General features: G+C 51.0%; 1 protein-coding gene across 1 annotated transcript; it reads left to right on the forward strand.

Moving 5' to 3' along the window:
• Positions 1-1,106: 1,106 nt before the first annotated feature.
• On the forward strand, positions 1,107-18,098 carry RTN4RL2 (reticulon 4 receptor like 2). Its single transcript, XM_020974577.2, has 3 exons — positions 1,107-1,510; positions 7,512-7,993; positions 16,621-18,098. Exons 1-3 carry the CDS (start codon positions 1,480-1,482, stop codon positions 17,383-17,385), a joined length of 1,278 nt encoding a protein of 425 aa, XP_020830236.1. The 5' UTR covers positions 1,107-1,479; the 3' UTR covers positions 17,386-18,098.
• The last annotated feature ends 797 nt before the right edge of the window (positions 18,099-18,895 follow it).

The following is an 18,895-nucleotide window of genomic DNA, read 5'->3' on the forward strand; positions in this document are numbered from 1 at the left end:
CAGCCCTCCCCCTCTCCCAAGACCCCAGTCTCCCTGGCTCCCCCTCCCGCGCGAACGGCCTCCTTTTCCCGGGCGCTCCCAGCCGGCTGTCCTGGGGCCAAAGGGGCGGGCTGACGGGGGCCCCTCGGAGGCCTGAAGGCGGTTCGCATCCTTTTTCTTCTCCTCCTGGCCATGGGTGGTTATAGCCTCCCTGCCTGCCCCTCTTCACCCCCCACCGGAGATAATAGTCCCTACTGTAGCAGAGGGAGGAAAGGAACTGAGAGAGGCCCAAGATCAACGTAGCTGCATTAATACTAATTAATAATAATTAAGCTACCACAACAAAAGGGAGCATGAAATCCAACGGGGTCTGATTGACAAGATAACGTACACTGCAGAGTATGAAAAACCCTGGAGCCAGACACTCAGGCTCGAACCTTGACTCGGTTACTTACTCCTGTGTGACCTTGGAGGAGTCACCTCACCACTCGAAGTCTCAGTGCTAACAAATGCAAAATCAGGAAATTGGCCCAGAGGATCTCTAAGGCCTCTCCCAGCTCTAAACCCTACAGTTTTTTGTTTTTTGTTTTAAAAAGGAGAATGCAAGCCGGCACCCACCCTGGAGCTCTTCTCCTTTACTGGGCCTGCGAGATAGGCTGGGGTCCCCGAAAAGGTCTCGTCTAGCTTTCCCCACCAAGCCAGATCTTCCTGGGGGGAGGATGGGGAAAGAAGGAGGTAGGGGATGCCTAGGATGGGGCTAAGAGATATAAAAATTAGGGCTCCATCCCCCCCTCCCACAGGCCCCTAGGGGACGAAGGTGTGTATAAATGGAGTTGGGGCGGGGGAGGATTTGAATCTAACAGGGTTAGCCCGAAAGAGGATTCCCTCCCTTTCCTCCCACCTCCTGGAGAGTTTTCCCAATAAGAGCAGAGCCCGGATAGAAAGAACGTCCCCTAGGTCCCTGGCAGCTGTAGGGAGAGGTTAGACTTGGTTGTAGGATGGGATGGGATGGGCAGGGTGGGGAGGGGGGCCCTGCTCCCGCCCCCCCCATTTGCCATTAAGGGGTTAAGTAGTCGAGCGAGGGAGGAGTCAGAGGGAGGGGAAGGGGGGTGCGGGGTAGGGAAGAGCATCCCTGCTGTCCTCACTCTCCCAGGGCTAGCGGCCGGGGCGGACTGAGCCCAGGACCCAACTGCCCTGATTGGGGTGGGGGTGGGGACCCGAGCACCGGGCCGCCGCCTCCTGTCCCGTCTCATCCTGTACCGTTCTGTGTCATATACGTCGGGGCTGATGGCTCCCCCTGAGCCGCGGAGCCCCGGGGGCGCAGGGTAGAGCTCAGCGGACAGCCCAGATCCCCCTCCCCCAAGTCGAGGGGCTCGGAGTCCAGTCCCACCCCTCGTCCCAAGCCTTACACTCCAAAGGGGACGAGGGAGCGCGTGGGAGCCCCCCCCACTGCTCCCCACCCTGCCCCGCCCCGTCCCCCTCCCCCAGCTCCGAGACAAGATGCTCGCCTGGCTCCGGCGCCTGCTGCAAGGTAAGGATCCCCTGCTTGTACGGGGCTGGGGGAAGGAGGTTCCCCAAGGAACCAGGTTGTGGGGAAGGGCAGAAGGGTGGGGGGAGGTCAGAGGAGGATGGGAAGGATGGAGAAAGGAGGAGTGGGAAGAGACGGAGGAAGGGGCCAGAGAAGCCCAAGGAGAAGGGGGGCACTGGGAGGGGGTGAACTCCAGACCGACCGTCTGTCTGGTGACCCCCCAAACTCGCTCCAGGGGCTAGGAGGGCACAGCGATGTAACCGAGGCACGGTCCAGCCCCGCTTCCGCCCCTATGGCCGCCCCACCGGGTTTGGGGGCTGGGCCGGCCGGCCGCCCCCGCGGCGGGGGAGCTGAGCCCGCAGAGGCGGGCGGGCAGGGAGCTAGCTTGTGACTGTGGAGCCCTAGGCTACCGGCCGGCGGGAGGGGAGGGCTGGGTCCAGGGCTTGGCCCAGATAGGGGAGGGAAGATCAGGTTCTGCCGTCCCGGCTTCGCCTGTTGGGAGGTGGAGGCAGTGCAGAGAGAGGCACAGAGGATTCCTCCGGCCCGGGAAAACGCCGACTCAGCAACTCCAGGGCGGCCGGTGTGTGGCTTTCCTCTGCTCTCCGCACCTTCAGTCACCTGGGAGAGTCTGAATGGAGGGGATGGGTTCCGAGGAACGGATGAGATGGGGGCCGTCAGACGGCAAGAGACCGGCTGGGAGGATGACAGGGGCATGCGAAGGAGTGAGGGGATGCAGTCGGAGACTCAGGGACAGAGAGAGGAGACAGTGGGACAGACGAGACTGGACAGTAAGAGGAGACATCACACAGAGGGGCTGAAGCAGAGCGACAGGGCCAAAGTGGGGGGTGAGATTAGACAAGGGGACAGGGAGGTAGGGGTTAGGAGCAGAGGGAGCAGTGAAGTGCAGGGGTGAGGGCAAGGAGAATGGGCCAGAGGGACTAGGGCAACAGGGGCCAGGAAGTCAAAAGAGAGTCTGAGATAGACCAAAAAGAACCAAAAAGCCCTTACTACACTTTAGTTCTAATGCCATGCTTCTGGGGAGGGCTTCCCCTCCTCCCCCACCTCACAGGTGAGGCAAACCTTTTGTGGACCTGAAAAGACTATCCTGTTACTATCCAAATCATCTTCATACATAAGTCCCACAGCTCAGGGCCCAGGAATTAGCTAGGCCAAGGGTCTTGGGAGTGGGCAGCCTGGGCCTGGACAGCAGGGTAGGGTGGTGGAACCCTGGAGTTGGGCAGAAGCCCTGGTGGATAAGGCATCGCCATTTTTATCCCCAGCCCCTCATCAGACTAGGTGCTAGAGGGGACCTGGGGTGGCTGCTTATTTGGGGGTATTCTATTCTGGCAGAGTGAGAAACCGTTCACGGTGGCTCTGAACCTCACCACCCGCACCAGCGTCACTGCCTTCCTGGGTCGATGCGTCAGCGCCACCACCTCCACCTCCGTCCTCACTCCTCACCCACCTCCTTTGCCCCCTCAGCATCTGCCTGGCAGCAGCCCATGCCCTTAACCCCCTGCCTCTCCCCGGAAATGGGGCCATTAGGCCATCTTCAGCAACCGGTGTTGAGCGTCGGAAGCAGCTCCACCAAGCCCCAGTGCTCCTCATTCTTCAGACCCAGGGACTGCATGGGATTCCTCTTCAGTCTTAGCCCCTTTTTCTGGAGTCACTAGCTAGCTCACTCTTCTTTTCTTCTCAACATCTATGGCTTTCCTTTACTCATATTTGAGGTTTAGCTCCTTCTCCTTCCAGCCAAGTTCCTTTCCTTACCTTGGTGATCCCAGTCTCAGGGGTTCTGGAATCTTTAAAGCTAAAGGTGGAATCTGAATTCTAGGATTTTCTCAGAGCCTCTTCCCTGCCTTCAAGGCTTGGCGTCTGAAATCTATCTGATAGTGACATGTGTCCTCACACTGGTTGCCACATTCCTCATACTGTACTTTCTGGGATCTTCCATCCCCTTCCATGATTTTCTGAGTTTGTGATCTAGGCTTCCCTTGCTAGAGGAATCATGAGGTCACAGATTTAAAGCTGGGAGGATCCTTAGAAGCCATTGAGTTAAACTCTCTCACTTTATAAGTGAAGAAACTGAGGCCCAGAGAAGTTAAGTGACTTCCCCAGAGTCATACAGCTAGTAAGAGTCTATGGTAAGATTTGAACCTAAGCCTTCTTGACTCCAATTCCATTGTTCTGTCCACTGTGACACTGTCTTTCTCCCACCAAGGACACACCTGCCATTCTCATAATCCCACAGAGGATAGGCTACAGACTCCCAAATTGGCCATCCCATACTGGACCTGATGGCTCCAATATAACTGTTGGAGCCCAGGGAGATACAAAAAAACCCAAGAATCTTGGCCCTTTCCCTCTGCTCTGCCAACCCAGTTCAGTACAGTGGCTTGCACTGCCCCCCGGGTCTGTGGTGGAGCCCAGGTTCTGCACCCCCTTGTTTCCATGGGCATTGTTCATCCCAGTTCAGGGCTGGTCTGTCTCCAATGAAAGGACCAGAAATAGAGCACAGTTCTTAGTGCAGGAAGAAATCTTAGTGAGCAATCACTCCAATCTCTTCATTTTACAGACGAGGAAGCTGAGGTCTATGTTCTAATTGGTCCAACGGTTCCACAGTTAGCAAGCTCAGACATTAGTCAAGGCATCCTGATTTCCAGCCCATGTTCTTACTACCCCATGCAGGCTTTTTCCTGGTTCTCTTCTCTGTCCGATAACCAATTCTTAATCTTTAGCTCCTCCCCACTCGAATAGGGACATGAAAAAAAAGGAGGGCCATGTTGTTTGGGGGACTCTGGAAGGGCTTTTCCTTGCTGTGAAAAGATTGAGCGGCTAACCTCTCATGCCGCCATCCTACCCGCAATCCTGCGTCCAGGATTTTCCAGGACACTAAGGCAATGACAGAATTGTCATAGCAGTCTTTCGAGAGAGTACCTGAGAAAGGAAAGGAATCGGGGTGAGAGGATTGGAGGGAGCAAGAGAAAGAAAAGAAAGAGGAGAGAAAATGTGAGCATAGAAGGAATGGTAGGAGAGAGGATGGAAAGGAGGGGGACTCTGGGGTGAGGGGAAGCCAAGAAAAGGAGGTAGCAAGACCAGAATGGGGAGAAGGGGCCACTTCCCAGGTGTCAGCTGCCTCTAACCAAGAGCTGGGCTGAGCTGGGCCTGGGGGCAGAGGCGCTCCAAGCCCCCACCTTTCCCTCCACCCAGCCTCCAGTGAGAGCCCGCAGCCTGAATTATGGATGAGGCTCCTTGGGTTACAGCCACTGTACACGGGCAAGGACTAGAAATGGCATCAGCCACAGCTCTGCAGCGGCTGCCAAGGCACCCCTCCCCCAGTCTTTGGCCCATCCCCCCTCACTCCCTCTCCCAGCCTAGCCCTGGCTCCCTGAACCCAGTCCCTTTTCAGGTTTGATAAGAAGTGGGAAGGGCAGAGGGTGTGGCTACTCACTGGGGAAGTCGGGGCCAAGAAGCCCAGAGGTGTAGGCAAAGAATCTTGTATCTGGAATATCCCAGTTATGTTACTAGGTGACCTTGGGCAAGTCACTGCCCCTCTCTGGGTCTCAGTTTCCTCAGCTGTCAAATGAGTGTGTTGGACTAGATGACCTCTGAGTCCCTTGCAACTCACAGTCCAATAGATCTCTATGAGACTGGGGTGATGAGAAATTCCTCTTTTGCCTTTTTTCTTCCTCCTGAGAGAAGAGAGAAGAAGAGATAGGGAGGAGGGGGAGACAGCTGTCCTTGGGGTGTATGAGATAGAATTAGGAGATGAGAAAGGAAGAGGAAAGACTTGACCACCATTTCTCTCCCCTAACCAAACCCTGCCCTTAGATGCTGGATGCAGTCAGGACTGGAGCTGTCAGGAGCAGGAACATGCCCTTTCCTTCCTCCTTCCTGTGACGATTGACAGAGAAAGAGAGAGAGAGAGGCCTTCTAATCCGGGAGAGCCTTGGCAAGCCTCTAGATCTGGGTGGGATTAAGGGATCAGGAAAGGAATTTGGCTTCCTAGAGTGTCAACCCCAAGGGGAAGCAGCGCTAGGGAGGGATAGCAAAGTAACAGGGCTTGTCTCCACTGGGCCAATATATCACCAATGAGAGAACACCCCCACCCAAGGTCCCTTGTAGGGCTAGGGGGGTTGGTGTCCCTACTATAGGAGTAATGAAGGGGGGGTGAGAGACTTGTCCCCCCCCCCAACTCACCCCATTCGGCTCAGGAGAACTGGGGAGGAGAAAGTGATCGTGAAACACTGCTGGGGGAGGGGTGAGAAGGGCCGAGAAGTGCGGAGGTGGTGTGAAGGAATGGAACAGCCGCCGCCTGTGTCACTGAGTATTACATCACACCCCTGCCTACACACGCACGGGGCCCAGCACTCGTTCACACGAGGGGAGATGACGGGGGACATCCAGAACATGCACACTCATGTATGGGCATGGACCCCTGGTGGGGCTCCGACGCAGGCGCTGGGATCCTGTCTAAGGGTCCTGCCCAATGGCCATGATCCACGAGCCTGGAGCAGTGATATCTCACACACATGACTTGTCCTGTGGTGCTCCACCATCTCACAGATAAAACGGGATGAGGGCCTGTGATGTTCCACTTGGGGGTGGGTGATGCCATAGATATACATCTGGCTGGATTGGCAATAAAAGAGGTGGCGAGAGTGTAGACCTTGATGCAGAGCATAGGTAGGTCAGGAGAGATCACAAATGTGTGCATATACCAAGTACCTAAAATCACTCCTACATGCATATGAACACATCGTAGTGATGGTCATGATAGGAACACTTTCCACCATCAGGCATAGAGACATTTACAAATTCAGACCAAAACATGATGACCCAGATAACCTCCTAGGAACACCCAACCTCAGAGAGGTAGAATGATGCAATGAGAAGAGTTTGCCTCCCAGCTTTGAAACTTACCTTCTGTGAGACCCTGGGCAAGTCACTTCATTTTGTGGCAACTCAGTGTCTTTGTGGAAAAATGGAGACAAAAAGACAATAGCAATATGTCTTCAAGATCTGGAAAAAGTTTTGCACACATCATCTCATTTGATGCTTACAGCAGCTCTGTAATACAGCTCTGAAATACAGAAAGGGGAACTCTTAATACCTGCAGCACTACCTCAGAGGCTTGTGGTAAAAATCAAATGAGATGACGTATGAAAAGCACTTTGAAAGCCTTGAAGGGATTACTACTGCTGCTACTACTACTACTAGCTACATTATTTATCTATTGCAAAATGCAATACATAGGTTATTTCATTTGATCCTCACAACAACCCAAGGAAGCTGATATTATTATTACTCCCATTTTACAGATGTGGAGACTAAGAGAACTTTAGAGACTTAGCCAGGGTCATATACCTAATAAGCAGGTCATGGCTTGAAGGGTTTGAACTAAGATTTTCCTGACTCCAAGTTCAGGGCTCTATCCACTTGAAGCCACCTAGATACCTCTATTATTACTACCTTTTTATCTTCATCATCCCCATTTTAAAGATTAAGGAAGAGAAATGTGGAATGATCTGCCCAAGGTCACAAAGCTAGTATTGGAACCTAAGATCAAACGCAAGCCTGTCCTAACTGCAAGTCCAGTGTGTCGCCTTCCTCACAGGGCTCTTGGGAGTAAAGTGCTCTGTAAACTTTAATGTGCTAAAGAAATGGGCATTATTTCTAGATCCATGGGTGAGGGCACCTACTAACCCCTGGTGAGTGAAAGAGAGGTGGCATAGTCAATGTTTGTTGAATAAATGGTGGTGGATGGTGCACACCTCAGTCCAGGCCCAGCTAGGGAGTCATCGGAGAATGGGATTGTGGACCCAAAGATGGAAGGAACCTTACAGATGAGGAAACTGAAGCCCGGAGAGGTGTAGTAACCTGCCTGAAGTTACACAGTTAGTGAAAGGGTGGGATCTGAACCCAGGTCTTCTGTGAGCAGCTGCAGGTCAGGGGACATGATCCCTCTGGAGTCCTGCCAGTCCATGCCTTTGTCTCCCTCCAGGTCCTGCCTCAGCCTGCCTGCTGCTCCTGCTGCTGGCTCTGCCTCTAGTGGCCCCTAGCTGTCCCATGCTGTGCACTTGCTACCTCTCCCCACCAACCGTCAGCTGCCAGGCCAACAACTTCTCGGCGGTGCCCTTGGTCCTGCCTCCCCACACTCAGCGCCTCTTCCTTCAGAACAACCTCATCCGCTCCCTGCGGCCCGGCACCTTCGGCAGCAGCTTGCTCACCCTCTGGCTCTTCTCCAACAATCTCTCTACCATCTACCCTGGCACCTTCAGACACCTGCAGGCCCTGGAGGAGCTGGACCTCGGGGACAACCGGCACCTGCGCTCCCTGGACCCCGACACCTTCCAGGGCCTCGAACGGCTGCAGTCCCTTCACCTGTACCGCTGCCAGCTCAGCAGTCTGCCCAGCAACATCTTCCGGGGCCTGGTCAGCCTGCAATACCTCTACTTGCAGGAAAACCAGCTGCTCCACCTCCAGGTAAGCCACGCTTGCCCCCTCTCCCTCTTTTTGTCTTCTTATCGATCCTCTTCTTGTCTCCCTGCCCTCCCTGCCTTTTCTGCCTTTCCATGGTTCTCCTGGGCTCTGTTTCTATTCCTCTGGGTGTGTGTCTTCATCCTTAACCTTTCCTGTCTCTGTCTCTGCTATTAGCAAAGACTGTCTTGCCTGTCTTTCTGGTATCTCCATCCACTAGCCACCTCCTTCTCTTTGGTTTCATCCATTCCTTTCCTTTTGCTCCTTTTTACTTCTTTCTCCATCTTTCTCTCTCTATTCCTTTTCTCACCTTTTCAAATCTTTTTTTCTATAGACTTGTTTTCTTTTTCTCCTCATCCTTCCTGTCCCTCTACCTCTTTCCTTCCCTCTGTTCCCCTCCCCTTCCCTCTTCTCACTTCCCTTTCTCTCTTTCCTCCTCCCCTTCTCTCTCTCCTTCCCTTCTCTCTCTTCCCTTTTCTACCCTCTCTCCCCTTCCCTTCCTCCTCTTCCCCTTTTCCTTCCTTCCCTCCTCTCCTTCCCCTCCCTCCTCTCCTTGCCTTCCCTCCTCTCCTTCTCTCTCTCACCTTTCTTTCCCCTCCCTCTTCTTCCCCTCCCTCTTCTTCCCCACCCTCTTCTTCCCTCCCTCCTCTCCTTCCCCTCCCTCCTCTCTTTCCCTTCCCTTCTATTCTTGCCTTCCCTCCTCTCCTTCCCCTCCTTCCTATCCTAACCATCCCTCCTTCCCTTCCCTCTCTTCCCTTTTCTACCCTCTCTCCCCTTCCCTTCCTCCTCTCCCTTTTTCTTCCCTTCTCTCCTCTCCCTCCCGTCTCCCCTTTTCTTCACTTCTTCTTGCCTTTACTACTTCCTTCTGTGTCTCTCAGTGCCTCACTATCTCCCTCTTCTAACGTGCCAATTTTCTTTTCATTCTCCCTTTCTCAGCTGGTTTCATCAGAAAAATCCTTTGCTACTTTCTCTCCTCTCATATATTCTTCAGAGATCGGCACATGGAATATGGGGGTAGGGTGGGGAGGTGGGCAGAGCAAATGGAAAAGATGATCTCATCAAAGGCCTCTTCCCACCTCAGATTTGTTGGGGAACTTGGGGGTGGGGGGGGGGACATAAAAAAACCTTTGCCCTTCCTGTGCTTCAATTTTTGTTCCTGTGAAATGGGCAGAAAATCATCCCAGGCCGTATCCAATCTGTCTCAAGGGCAGGATTAAGAATTAAAAGTAGAACGGTGGTGAGCTTCTGGGAGAACAGTGCTATGGAAATTGAAAGAATAGCAATGACAGCTATTATTAGTTTTATTAATATTATTATCAAGAATGAATAAGGTTTCTTTTCAACCCGATTTTTTTTCCCCATTCTGTCCACCCCCTCCCCTCCCTGAAGTCACAACACGCCCCCTAAAACCACACCCAGGGAAACACAATTCTGAAAGGTTGCTGCTTTTGAGGGTGTGTTGGCAGCAGGGAGATTGGGGGAGGGAGGTACTGAATCATTCCAGTACTTTTCTACAAAAGGCCCAGCCTGTCCTCCCATCTTTGGGGCAGAGGCCCGAGGGGGTGGGGCCGTCAATGACTACACTGGCCATCTCCGTATAGTAGAGGCTGCTGCAGAGCATCACTTAGTGGAATGCGGGGCCTGTCTTGGCCTCTTTCCAAGGGAAGTTAGTACTTATATACCGAAGGGGCCTCCTCTGTCAGGAAGGCTTTGCTTGTAAGCTGTGGATGTCAGAGATGAGAGTAAATCAAGGCTTCTGGATTTCAAGTCTAGATGCCACTTATGCCCCTGTGTGGACTTGGAGCAAGTCATCCAATCTCCCTCTGATTTGGTTTCTTCATCTCTAAAATGAGGGACTTGAATTAAAGGTTCTTTGCCATCCTTTCCAGCTCTAAATCTCTGGTCCTATGACCCTGTGTCCTTACACACGTCCTCCCGGAAGGAGACTGGGTGCCCTAAAGATTCTCTCTCTAGCTCCACCTCTCTCCCAGACCATGAAAACCTAAGTCAGAATCCTCTACTCGGGCCCCAAGTAGAACTGTTGACATACACACACCCCACTCCCTCATGTCAACCATGGAGATTTTTCTTGGTCCAGACCTGGGATTCCATCAGTATCAGAAGCACTTTGATGAGAAAAGTCTCTTTACATGCAACCTCTCTACCACTGACAGCCTCCGGTTGCTGCCTAGATTGTTGAAAAGCTAAGTGACTTGCCCAGGGTCACAAAGCCTGTATGGGCAAGATTTGGGTCCTGGACTCATGTGTTTCTGACTCCAAAGCCAGCTCTATTCACTATGCCACACAGACTCTGTTGTGATTCTTTCCATATGTAATTACTTTGATAGTTATGCTATCTCACATTATTATATTTTAATATTTAATTAAATCATTAATTAGAATAATTATTGGTATAATAATTACTAAAGCAGAGTAGCACAGTGAGAGAGAGCTGGCTTCTGAGTGAGGAAGGCAGTGTAAGGAAATAAAAAGAACTCTGAGTCTGAAGTCAGAGGACCTGGGTTTAAACCCCACCTTTGATGCTTGCATGGTCTTGGACAAGTCACCTACCATCCGTAGTCACCTAACATTCCTCCCCTATAAAATGAAGGTCTGTACCAGATGGCCTATGAGGTCTGTTCTAGCTATGATCCTAAGATCAGGGTTGCAGTATAGCCCCTAATTACCTTCTATGTAGCCCCTCAAAACTGCCTTGACCTCTCAACAGCCCAGGCTACTTTCTAAGCCTGAGTTGCTGCTCTGAATTGGTGGCGGGAGTTTCTCTCCCCAGGGTTTCCTAAGCCAGGGAAATCATAGGTATGACCAAAAAGCAGTAACAACAGTGACAATTATTCCAATACTCTCATTCGATTAAAAAAAACCAGTTATTTCATCAAACTGGGCAGCAGCACAAAGAACATTAAATGGAAAAAACTTGGTCCTCAGACCATTTCTACATGAAGTCCATCACAAAAGATGAGAACTGAAAAACAGTAATAATAACCCCCTCTACTGATGCCCCACTGGAGCACAGGCGCCCTTGGGCTGTCCAAGGTGAGGCCAGTGTAGAGCTCTGGCCCTTTTTCCCAACTTGGAAAGGCTTCCAGCATGGGCTTAGTGACAAACGGTGTGTCTGTCCTCCAGCACTCACCCCGGCCAAGTTCGTAGAGGCTCCCTGCCAGCTTGGCTGCTCTCTATTGGGAAGGGGACAAAATCACAGTCCCTTGGAATACTTTTCTTAACCAGATCAGTTGATTTCGGTGGCACGAGGAACTTCCAGGTGAAGAAACTCCTTCTACCAGTACAGGCTGGCACCCACAATGCAACTTACCATTTTAGAGAGTTAGACTGAGAAATGAAGCGCCTTGCTCAAAGCATTGCAATACCTACATAGCCAGGAGGGATCAGAGACAGGACGATAGGCCAGGTCTTTCTGCCTTCAAGGCCAACTCTTAAGCTATTCTATTAATACTACTACATTCTACTAATATGTTTCCAGTAAGGAATCAGAAGTTGATATGCTAATAGCTTTGTTCAGTTACAAAAATGCCATTTTACACACTTGCAAAATAGTTTGCAGAACATTAAATAGAAAAGAATTATAGCAGGACAGTGACTTGTCCTTGGACCATTTCTGTCTTCGAGCCACCAAAAAAGATTAGAAGAGTGAACTTGGGATGATATAGAGTGTTTTGGGGCAGCACAGAATACTGGGTCGAGAGCTAACCTTTGAGCCAGGAAAACTTGAATTCCACTGATGCACTTAGAGTTCTGAATTCAGAAGCAACTGGGCGGGCAGTGGATAGAACATGGGACCTGGAGTCAGGAAGACTTGAGTTCAAACTCTGCCTCACATATTTAGTAGCTGTGTGACCCTGGGCAAGTCACTTAACCTTTCTGCTCAGTTTGTTTCCCCATCTATAAAATGGGGATAATAATCATCGCTCCTATCTCCCAGGGTTGTTGTGAGAATCCCATGAAATAATACTGAAGTGCTTTGCAAACCTTAAAGTGCTACATATTATTATATGTTTCCCCCTCTGACTCATGTGTCTGTGTGACCTTGGACAAGTCACTTAACGTTTCAGTGTCCTAGGCAAATCAATAGTTTTATAGTATATAGTTTTAGACTATAGTTTCAGGGAAGGTGCCAGTCTGAATTCGTAGAAGGAGTTTTCTCTTTGGGAGACCTCTACACCAATAAAATCACAGGTCTAATTTCTATTCCCATTCCTATATGATGCTGAAAGTCTGCACCTAGGATCTGAGACAAGGGATGTCTACGAGGTTCGGTCCTCTGGCATAGGAGTTGGGAGGTTGAGCAAGGGAGTTCCCTGGGACCTCAGATGATGATCTTTGGCCTCAGGGACCCACACCTTGCCATTCAGTCCTAAGTGGAGTGAAAGGGAAGGCAGCTTCTTCCTGGGAACTGATTCATCTGAATTAGGCCAATACAAGTCACAGGAAGGTGAGGAAGCCTGAAACTGGGGTGACATCCACTGGGGGCAGGTGTGGCTTAAGACGGACACCTTCCTCCCCTACAGCAGGGGGTTGAAAGGAGCTATTTGAGGAAGGCAAAGGTAGGGTGGGGGGGTGAGGAGAGTGTTTCAGGTGTGGAAGAAGCTGAAATGAAGTAGAAAAGGAGATGAGAGTTGGGAAGCAGCAAAGGGAAAACAATTCAGTTTGAGGTGGGAGAAGGAACTTAGCCAGAGAGGGAGAGATGCAGAATGGAGATTTGAAATGGATGTAGGGAACAATGAACCAGTTGGGGGAGGGGACTGAGAGAGATCAGGAAAATGTGGTTGTAGAAATGGAAGGTGATTGAAAGCTTTCAAGCCAGGAGGGGGAGGGGGAGGAGGAGGGGGAGGAAGGGGAAAGAGAGGGCTGTGAAAGTCAAGAGCTGATTAATGCACAGAGAGAGGTTTTAGCAGTGGGGAGAGGAAGGAGCGGATTTTAGAGGCGTGGTAGAAGATACAGGATTTAGGCAACAGATTGAATGGGGGGTGGGGAGGTGTTCCCACTTCAGACCCCAAGATTAGGTGTTAGATGGAGCTTGGTCCCTTGCAGACACGCAGAGGGATAGAGAAGAAACAGATAATTAGGAATTGTTACAGCCCTCCCTCATTTGCTCTCTGACCTCCAAGGTGAAACTACTCCCCCCAAAAACCATCTGGAGTCCCTTGGTCCTAGCTGACTTGGCAGAATTTCCAGGGGTTCAGGCCACAGCTATTCCCTGCTTCTACCCCATCCATTCCCTGACCAATCCTGCCTCCCATTTCTATGGTTTCCGAAGCAATTTGTCCATCGTGACTGCCCTTTGGTGAAGCAGCTGGTGTCAGTATTATTATCCCATTTCACAGATGGGGACCTGAGACACAGAGGGAAGTGTCTTAGCCAAGGCCATGCGTGCTAAGTTCCAGAGCCAGGGTTCTAAACCAGATCTCCTGGCCCTACACTCAGTACCCTTTGCTAAAACATCACTCAGCCTCTCAGTGTTCTCTGAGACAATACAACCTGCTTAATATTTAGTAGAAGAGGAAGAACAGGGGAAGAGATCTAGTAACCATTCATGGGGTGAGCTTAATGGGCAGACAGAGGATGGGAGAAAAGGTTGATAAAGAGAAGAGACAGAAAGGAGTCTGAATAGAGAACAGGTCAGATACAGAGAAGTCAGGTGAACCAAGAATCCGGAAGAGTCATCTTGCTGAGTTCAAATCTGGCCTCAGACATGTCCTAGTTGTGTGACCATAGGCAAATCCATTAATTCTGGTTTGCCTCAGTTTCCTTATCCTAAAATGAGCTAGAGAAGGAAATGGCGAACTACTCCAGTATCTTTGCCAGGAAAACTCCAAATGGGGTCATGAAGAGTTGGAAACAACTGAACAACAACAGAGAGGTCAGAGATGTAAGGGGAGAAGAGGACAGAGCCCTGGAAAACTGCAAAGATGAAGAGAGAAAAGCTCTGTAGTGTCAGAGGCAAGGGAGAGAAGGAGGGGGAGGGGGAGGGGGTGGGATGTGGCTAAGAGGAGGAGATCTTGGCAAACTTGATTCCTGTAGAGAGGAGAGGGCGGCAGCCAGATGGGAGGGGGGCGAGGAGAAAGCAGGAGGACAGGAAGTGGAGGCTGGGAAGTGAGGTTCTCCACACCCAAACTTCTCAGACCAGACTTCAGAGAACTGGGATTTCTTGAGGGGAAAGATTGTCTTCTCTGAAAGAAGAGTTAGGGCTGGGGGCCATACATCCCTGCCCTTCACCAAGGACCACCAAGGACCACCTCTCTTATCTAGAGGGGAAGGCTCATTGACTCTCACTCAAGAACCTCTAATTTAGCTCTTGAAGCCCCAGAGCATCCTAGTACACCTCCAAATGTGTGTCTCTTAACAGCTATGCTTCTAAGGGACACTCCAAGCTCATCCAGATCATAGATTAGGATCATAGGTTTCCAGCTGGAAAAAACCATCTCAGTTTCCTCACCCCCTCCCATTTTACGGACAAGGAGGCTAAGGAATAGTTAAGTGACCTGCACTAGGTCATGCAGGTAATATACATTAATTGTAGGATTTGAACCCAGGTCCTCTGACTCAGAGCCAGTGTTCTTGCCACTATATCATGTTACTTCCTGCCTTTCTCCAATCCTGGTCTTCTAGAGAAGTACCACCCCCACACACAGACAGACATGCAAACACTTGTCTTACATGCTGGGAAAAAACCCAGCTCCCTTCTCTCTCCCCAACCCAGCCCCTGGTGAGAGGTATGTAAGTGGCAGATATAGGATCTGAATTCAGGAGAGAGCTGAGTTCAAATCCCAGCATTGGCTTTAACAAACTGTATCACTCTGGGCAAAGTCATTTATCCTAACTGGCCCTCAGTGTCCTCACCAATAAAATGGGAGGAGTCATCCTTGCTCTGTCTACCTTGAAGGGTTGTTGTGAGGAAATTGTCTTGTCAACTTTAAAGCCTAATAAAAATATGAATTCTAGCTATACATCTATACATAATCAGATACATATGATAAATATGTGTGCATATATATGCATATATTAGCTAGCGTTTACATAGCTCTTCCAAGTTTGCGAAGCTCTTTACATTTATGATTTCATTTAGTCCTGCTATTATTATCTTCGTTTTACACATAAAGAAACTGAGGCTGAGAGATCTTAAAAGTCTTGCCCAGGGGCTTCAGTAGAAAAAGAGCTGGGTCTGGAGTCAGAAAGACATGAGTTCAAATCTGGCCTCAGATACTTACTAGCTGTGTGACCTTAGGCAAGTCATTTAACCCTGTTTGCCTCAGTTTCTTCAGCTGTAAAATGGAAATAATAGCACCTACCTCACAGGGTTGTTGTAAGCTCCAATGAGATAATATGTACATGCTAGCTGTCATCATCATCATCATCATCCCACTCAGGTCTGTCCTGCCCCCCTGCCCAGGGCTCTACCCACTATGCCATCTAGGCAGATATGGGTGTGTGTCTAGTCAGAGTGAGAGGGCTTCCACCACGTGTAGCTAGACCAAACCTGAATAATGGGCCTGTGGCCACATCTCAGGACAGCATGTCATAGCAGATAAGGGAATAAGGTAATGAACCTGGAGTTGGGAAGAGCTGCTTTCAGATCGCACCTCAGACACTTCCTGAGTGTCCCTGGGGAAGTTATTTACCCTTCCTTGCCTCAGTGTCCCCATATGTAAAATAAGGAGTTGGTCTTGACGGCCTCCGAGATCCTGCCACTATTTATGATAAATGGGCAAATGGACAGTGGTTGGCCTGAGATGAATCAGCCCCCTCCCCAGTGAGGCTGGGTGCTTCCCCAACTGACTCTAGACTTGTGCTTCCCCCCCCCCCCCATTCTGACCTCCGGGGGAAGAGATCCTCTTGAGATACCATACAGGCTCAGGGCCCTTCCCACCTCTTTTCTCTGGGAGAAGAGCTATCACAGGGCCAGGAGGTGAGAAGCCAAGTGCATCAGAGGATCCTGGGATTTAGGGCAGGAAGGCACCCGAGGGATTATCTCACCTGACCTCATTTGCCTCACAAATGAGAAAGCTGTGGTCCAGAGCAATAAAGTATCTTGCCCCCTCACCGCCACCCCAGCTATACAGATAATAAGGGGTAAAGCTATGAGTCAAATCCAGGACCTCCAGCTCCAAACCCATAGCAATGTGTCATGCTGCCTTAGACATCATCTAGCCATTTTTCAGATGAGGAAACTGAAGCTAAGTCACAAACTTTGCCAAGGTCACAAAGGAAGAGTTGAGGTTTGCAGCATCAGCAAGGGGGCTTGGATGATGCAACAAGGGGACTGAAAACCTTATTCAACCCCCTTTTTTTCATTGGAGGACAGAGGTCCAAAGAGATGCAGTGACTTTTGCCCTTGGTTGCAGACAGTAAATGGCAGAGCCGTGGCTGAACCTGAACCCAGGACCTCTGACTCCAAATCCAGCACTCTTTACCTTGTACCAAAGTCACTTCTGGATAACTGAATAGCAACTTCTTCCCTCTAGTTATGGGCCTCCAGGAGCTTTTTCCCAGTTCTAGGATTCTGCTATCCCACCCCACCCTTTGGCCTGTCTGAAAAGGGGTCCCCCGTTATATCCCCTGCACCCATTCTTTTTCTTTCCCATCTCCCGCCACCCCAGGATGATCTGTTTGCTGACTTGGCCAACCTGAGTCACCTCTTCCTGCATGGGAATCGCCTCCGACTGCTCACCGAACACGTCTTTAGGGGCCTGGCCGGGCTGGATCGGCTGCTGCTACATGGGAACCGACTGCAGGGTGTGCACCGAGCGGCCTTCCGGGGCCTGGCCCGCCTCACCATCCTCTACTTATTCAACAACAGCTTGGCATCGCTGCCAGGAGAGGCTCTGGCCGACCTACCTGCCCTGGAGTTCCTGAGGCTCAATGACAACCCCTGGGCATGTGACTGCCGTGCCCGCCCTCTCTGGGCCTGGTTTCAGAGGGCCCGGGTCTCCAGCTCAGACGTTACCTGTGCCACCCCTCCTGAGCGCCAGGGCCGTGACCTGCGGGCCCTCCGGGAATCGGACTTTGAGGCCTGTCCCCCGGCTGCTCCCACCCGACCAGGTGGCCGTGCCCGTGGCAACAGTTCCTCCAACCACCTGTATGGGGTGGGCGAAGCTGGGGGAGCCCCCCCTGTGGATCCCTCTACCTTATACCGGGACTTGCCGGCTGAAGACCCCAGGGGGCCCCAAGGTGGTGACACGCCCACGGAAGAAGACTATTGGGGTGGCTATGGGGGTGAGGACCGGAGGAGGGGAGAAGCGTGCCCTGGCCCAGCCTGCCCCCCCTCGCTGGACTCCGGAGGCCCTTCCCAGCACCACGGTCTGCCCAGCCCTTTGTTCTTCGTCTTGTTGCTGGTCCCCTATGGCCCTGGATGGGCAGGCTGATGCTTGAGAGGGTAGGGAGTGGCAGGAGGGCAGCCAAGGATAGAGTCCAAGAGGTAATGCTGGTCTAGATGACCTCCTGCCTCCATCCCTTCAGAGATCACTGCCCTCCTTTCTGCTGCTGCCTTCTCACTGACTCATTCCCTGTCCCCACCCCTTCCAAGACACTCTTCCAAGGGACATCATCCTTCCTCCATTCCCTGCTCTCATCCCCAGAGTGCTTAATATGAGCATTCCCCCTCAGTCTTCACCCCTAACCCCAGCCCTTAGCTCCCCCCTCCTCTTCCCAGGGCTGGGATTAGGCTGCTCACAAATCCACCTTTGGGCCCTTGGGGGCCAGAATATTACTTGAGGGAAGGCATAGTTAGTTTTCAGAGCTGTCTCTATCAACTGGATGTATCCAGTGGGTTAGAGTTCCTAGAGTACCTACAGGCTGGACAAAGACCTGCCCTGAATCCCCATCAAAAAACACTATTGGGTAGTACCCCAAAGAAGGCCACTCTAACCCTGGCAAGGGATGACCTCTAAGGCTCTAGCTTCTCCTGGCCCTCCCCGAACTCCTGAGAAGGAAGGGAAGTTTTCCCCATCCATCTCTCCTGGACATTTTTTGGGGGTGAGGGCCCCCCCCGGAGACCTTTCTTCTCCACCATGCCCCCATGCGGCAAAGAACAAAAAATTGTTTGAAAACAAATTTATTAAAAAATTATATTATTTTAGATATGTCTATGGGACTCCTTCACTTTTAGTCCCCAAGGGGTAGACTGTCATAGATCCTTGAAGCCTAGGATTCTGAGATACAAAGGCATCTCTAGATCATCTACTCTTACCCTTTCATTTTACAGATAAGGAAACAGACCAAGAGAGGCAGGTTCTCACGAGTGGTAAAGAGTAGAGTCAGGACCTGAACCCAGGGTCCTCTAAGAATCTAGAGCTATTGTAAAAACCACCTCAGATCCAGGGTCACCTAAGGGGCAACCAAGCCAGGACTGAACCCAGGTTCTCTGACTCTGCATCCAAAGTTTAGAATCCTTCCAAGAAAGGAAAGATGCCTCCACGAAAGTCAGGAAGACTTGGGGAACAGGAAGAAAATCTTTACTATCTAGACATTAAACTTGGTTGGGACTGAGGAGCTGGTGCCCACCAAAGAGAAGGGGCTGAAGCCACATGAATGTATTTCCCAACTCTGTTGTGGGGGGAGGAAGTCAGAATACTTCTCCCAACACATGGGAAGCTTACTCCTTAAATGACTATTCCTTCTTTATGTGGATTGAAGTGGGCAAAGTCTTACATCAGCCCATGACACCTGGCCCAAATCAATAATCAAGAAGCCTCATTAAGCACCTACTGTGTGACAGGACCCTTACTAGGCCCTGACAATACAAAAGCAAAAGTGAAGTCATGTCTGTCCTCAAGGAACTTGCATTCTATCAGGGAGGTAAGGCTGAGGAAGGCAGCTTGGCTGACAATAAATTTTCTCATATTTCAATGCCTGATCCTTCTGCTATAAGCAATA

This window comes from Phascolarctos cinereus, unplaced genomic scaffold (genome assembly GCF_003287225.1).
Source record: "Phascolarctos cinereus isolate Bilbo 61053 unplaced genomic scaffold, phaCin_HiC Scaffold_9;HRSCAF=440, whole genome shotgun sequence".
NCBI classification, from domain to species: Eukaryota; Metazoa; Chordata; class Mammalia; order Diprotodontia; family Phascolarctidae; genus Phascolarctos; species Phascolarctos cinereus.

Bases quoted from the DNA above. Each gene is read 5' to 3' on its own strand.
- RTN4RL2 (XM_020974577.2), top strand. From the start codon at position 1,480: ATGCTCGCCTGGCTCCGGCGCCTGCTGCAAG. The intron at 1,511-7,511 runs GTAAGGATCCCC...GTCTCCCTCCAG, and splicing joins GCTCCGGCGCCTGCTGCAAG to GTCCTGCCTCAGCCTGCCTG. The intron at 7,994-16,620 runs GTAAGCCACGCT...CCGCCACCCCAG, and splicing joins ACCAGCTGCTCCACCTCCAG to GATGATCTGTTTGCTGACTT.